The sequence below is a fragment of the Oncorhynchus masou genome, chromosome 16, assembly GCF_036934945.1.
Source record: "Oncorhynchus masou masou isolate Uvic2021 chromosome 16, UVic_Omas_1.1, whole genome shotgun sequence".
In the NCBI taxonomy this organism is placed as follows: Eukaryota; Metazoa; Chordata; class Actinopteri; order Salmoniformes; family Salmonidae; genus Oncorhynchus; species Oncorhynchus masou.
Window position 1 is genome coordinate 45,514,911 of NC_088227.1, and position 2,500 is coordinate 45,517,410.

The 2,500-nt window shown below is 57.8% G+C and overlaps 1 protein-coding gene across 1 annotated transcript in view; it reads right to left on the minus strand.

Moving 5' to 3' along the window:
* Positions 1 to 2,500, minus strand: part of sgk1 (serum/glucocorticoid regulated kinase 1) — a 130,381-nt gene that overhangs the window by 3,405 nt on the left and 124,476 nt on the right. The window contains exon 11 of the mRNA XM_064991772.1: positions 2,183 to 2,338. Coding sequence (XP_064847844.1) covers positions 2,183 to 2,338 — 156 coding nt within the window. The remainder of the gene's footprint in view (positions 1 to 2,182; positions 2,339 to 2,500) is intronic.

Genomic DNA, 2,500 nt, shown 5'->3' on the forward strand with positions numbered 1-2,500 from the left:
AAAGAGAGAAGGGGGTGAGATAGAGAGAGAGAAAGGGGTGAGAGAGAGAGGGGGGAGGTGAGATAGAGAGAGAGAGAGAGAGAGAGGAGGGGTGAGATAGAGAGAGATGGGAGGTGAGAGAGAGAAAGAGGGAGGGTGAGATAGAGAGAGAGAGAGAGAGGGAGGGGGTGAGATAGAGGGAGAAAGAGAAGGGGGGTGGGATAGAGAAAGATAAGGGGGTGGGATAGAGAGAGAGAAGGGGGGTGAGATAGATAGAGAGAGAGAGAGAGAGAAGGGGGGTGAGATATAAAGAGAGAGAGAGAAGGGGGGTGAGATAGGGATAGAGAGAGAAGGGGGGTGAGAGAGAGAGAGAGAGAGGGGGGTGAGATAGAAAGAGAGAAGGGGGTGAGAGAGAGAGAGAGAGAGAGAGAGAGAGAAGGTGGGTGAGATAGAGATAGAGAGAGAGAGACAGAAAGAGAGAGAACAGAGACAGAGAGAGTTAAGAGAGGCCAACAAGTTCATCAAAACACTAACAACCCACTGGACACACACGCACTCTCCGCCTCTCTCGCACACACACTCGCCACCTCTCTCGCACACACACTCTCCACCTCTCTCGCACACACACTCTCCGCCTCCCCTCGCACACACACTCTCCGCCTCCCCTCGCACACACACTCTCCACCTCTCTCGCACACACACTCTCCACCTCTCTCGCACACACACTCCACCTCTCTCGCACACACACTCCCTGCCTCCCCTCGCACACACTCTCCGCCTCCCCTCGCACACACACTCTCCACCTCTCTCGCACACACACTCTCCGCCTCCCCTCGCACACACACTCTCCGCCTCCCCTCTCACACACACTCTCCGCCTCCCCTCGCACACACACTCTCCGCCTCCCCTCTCACACACACTCTCCGCCTCCCCTCTCACACACACTCTCCACCTCTCTCGCACACACACTCCCCGCCTCCCCTCGCACACACACTCTCCGCCTCCCCTCTCACACACTCTCCGCCTCCCCTCTCACACACACTCTCCGCCTCCCCTCTCACACACACTCTCCGCCTCCCCTCTCACACACACTCTCCGCCTCCCCTCTCACACACACTCTCCGCCTCCCCTCTCACACACACTCTCCGCCTCCCCTCTCACACACACTCTCCGCCTCCCCTCGCACACACACTCTCCGCCTCCCCTCGCACACACACTCTCCGCCTCCCCTCGCACACACACTCTCCGCCTCACCTCGCACACACACTCTCCGCCTCACCTCGCACACACACTCTCCGCCTCCTCTCGCACACACACTCTCCGCCTCCCCTCTCACACACACTCTCCGCCTCCCCTCGCACACACACTCTCCGCCTCTCTCGCACACACACTCTCCGCCTCCCTTCTCACACACACACTCTCCGCCTCCCCTCTCACACACACTCTCCGCCTCCCCTCTCACACACACTCTCCGCCTCCCCTCTCACACACACTCCCCGCCTCTCTCGCACACACACTCCCCGCCTCCCCTCGCACACACACTCCCCGCCTCCCCTCGCACACACACTCTCCGCCTCCCTCGCACACACACTCTCCGCCTCCCCTCGCACACACACTCTCCGCCTCCCCTCGCACACACACTCTCCGCCTCCCCTCGCACACACACTCTCCGCCTCCCCTCGCACACACACTCTCCGCCTCCCCTCGCACACACACTCTCCGCCTCCCCTCGCACACACACTCTCCGCCTCCCCTCGCACACACACTCTCCGCCTCCCCTCGCACACACACTCTCCGCCTCCCCTCGCACACACACTCTCCGCCTCCCCTCTCACACACACTCTCCGCCTCCCCTCTCACACACACTCTCCGCCTCCCCTCTCACACACACTCTCCGCCTCCTCTCTCACACACACTCTCCGCCTCCCCTCTCACACACACTCTCCGCCTCCCCTCTCTCTCTCTGTGTCTCTCTCTCTCTGTTTCTCTCTCTGTGTCTCTCTCTCTCTGTGTCTCTCTCTCTCTGTTTCTCTCTCTGTGTCTCTCTCTCTCTGTGTCTCTCTCTCTCTGTTTCTCTCTCTGTGTCTCTCTCTCTCTGTGTCTCTCTCTCTCTCTCTCTGTTTCTCTCTCTGTTTCTCTCTCTGTTTCTCTCTCTGTTTCTCTCTCTGTTTCTCTCTGTGTTTCTCTCTCTGTTTTCACTCACAAAGTCGTGGCTGTGTCCCAGTCGTTGCGTACGATCTTTCTGCAGCAGTCCCTCCAGTATGTGCCTGGCAGCGTTAGAGATGTTGGGTTTGAGCTGCAGGGGCTTGTTCAGGATGTTGTCGTACATCTCTGCTGTGTTACGACTGTAGAACGGAGGCTGAGGACAGACACAGTTAGACACATGACACTATATTGACAAACTTTGTAAACGACCCAAAAAAAACCCCCAAAAAAACAAGGATGGCTTCCTCTATAGAAACGGGACATGTTTGTCCTCTACAAATAGAAGTTGTGCAAGCTACTTTTATGTCTGTTATAG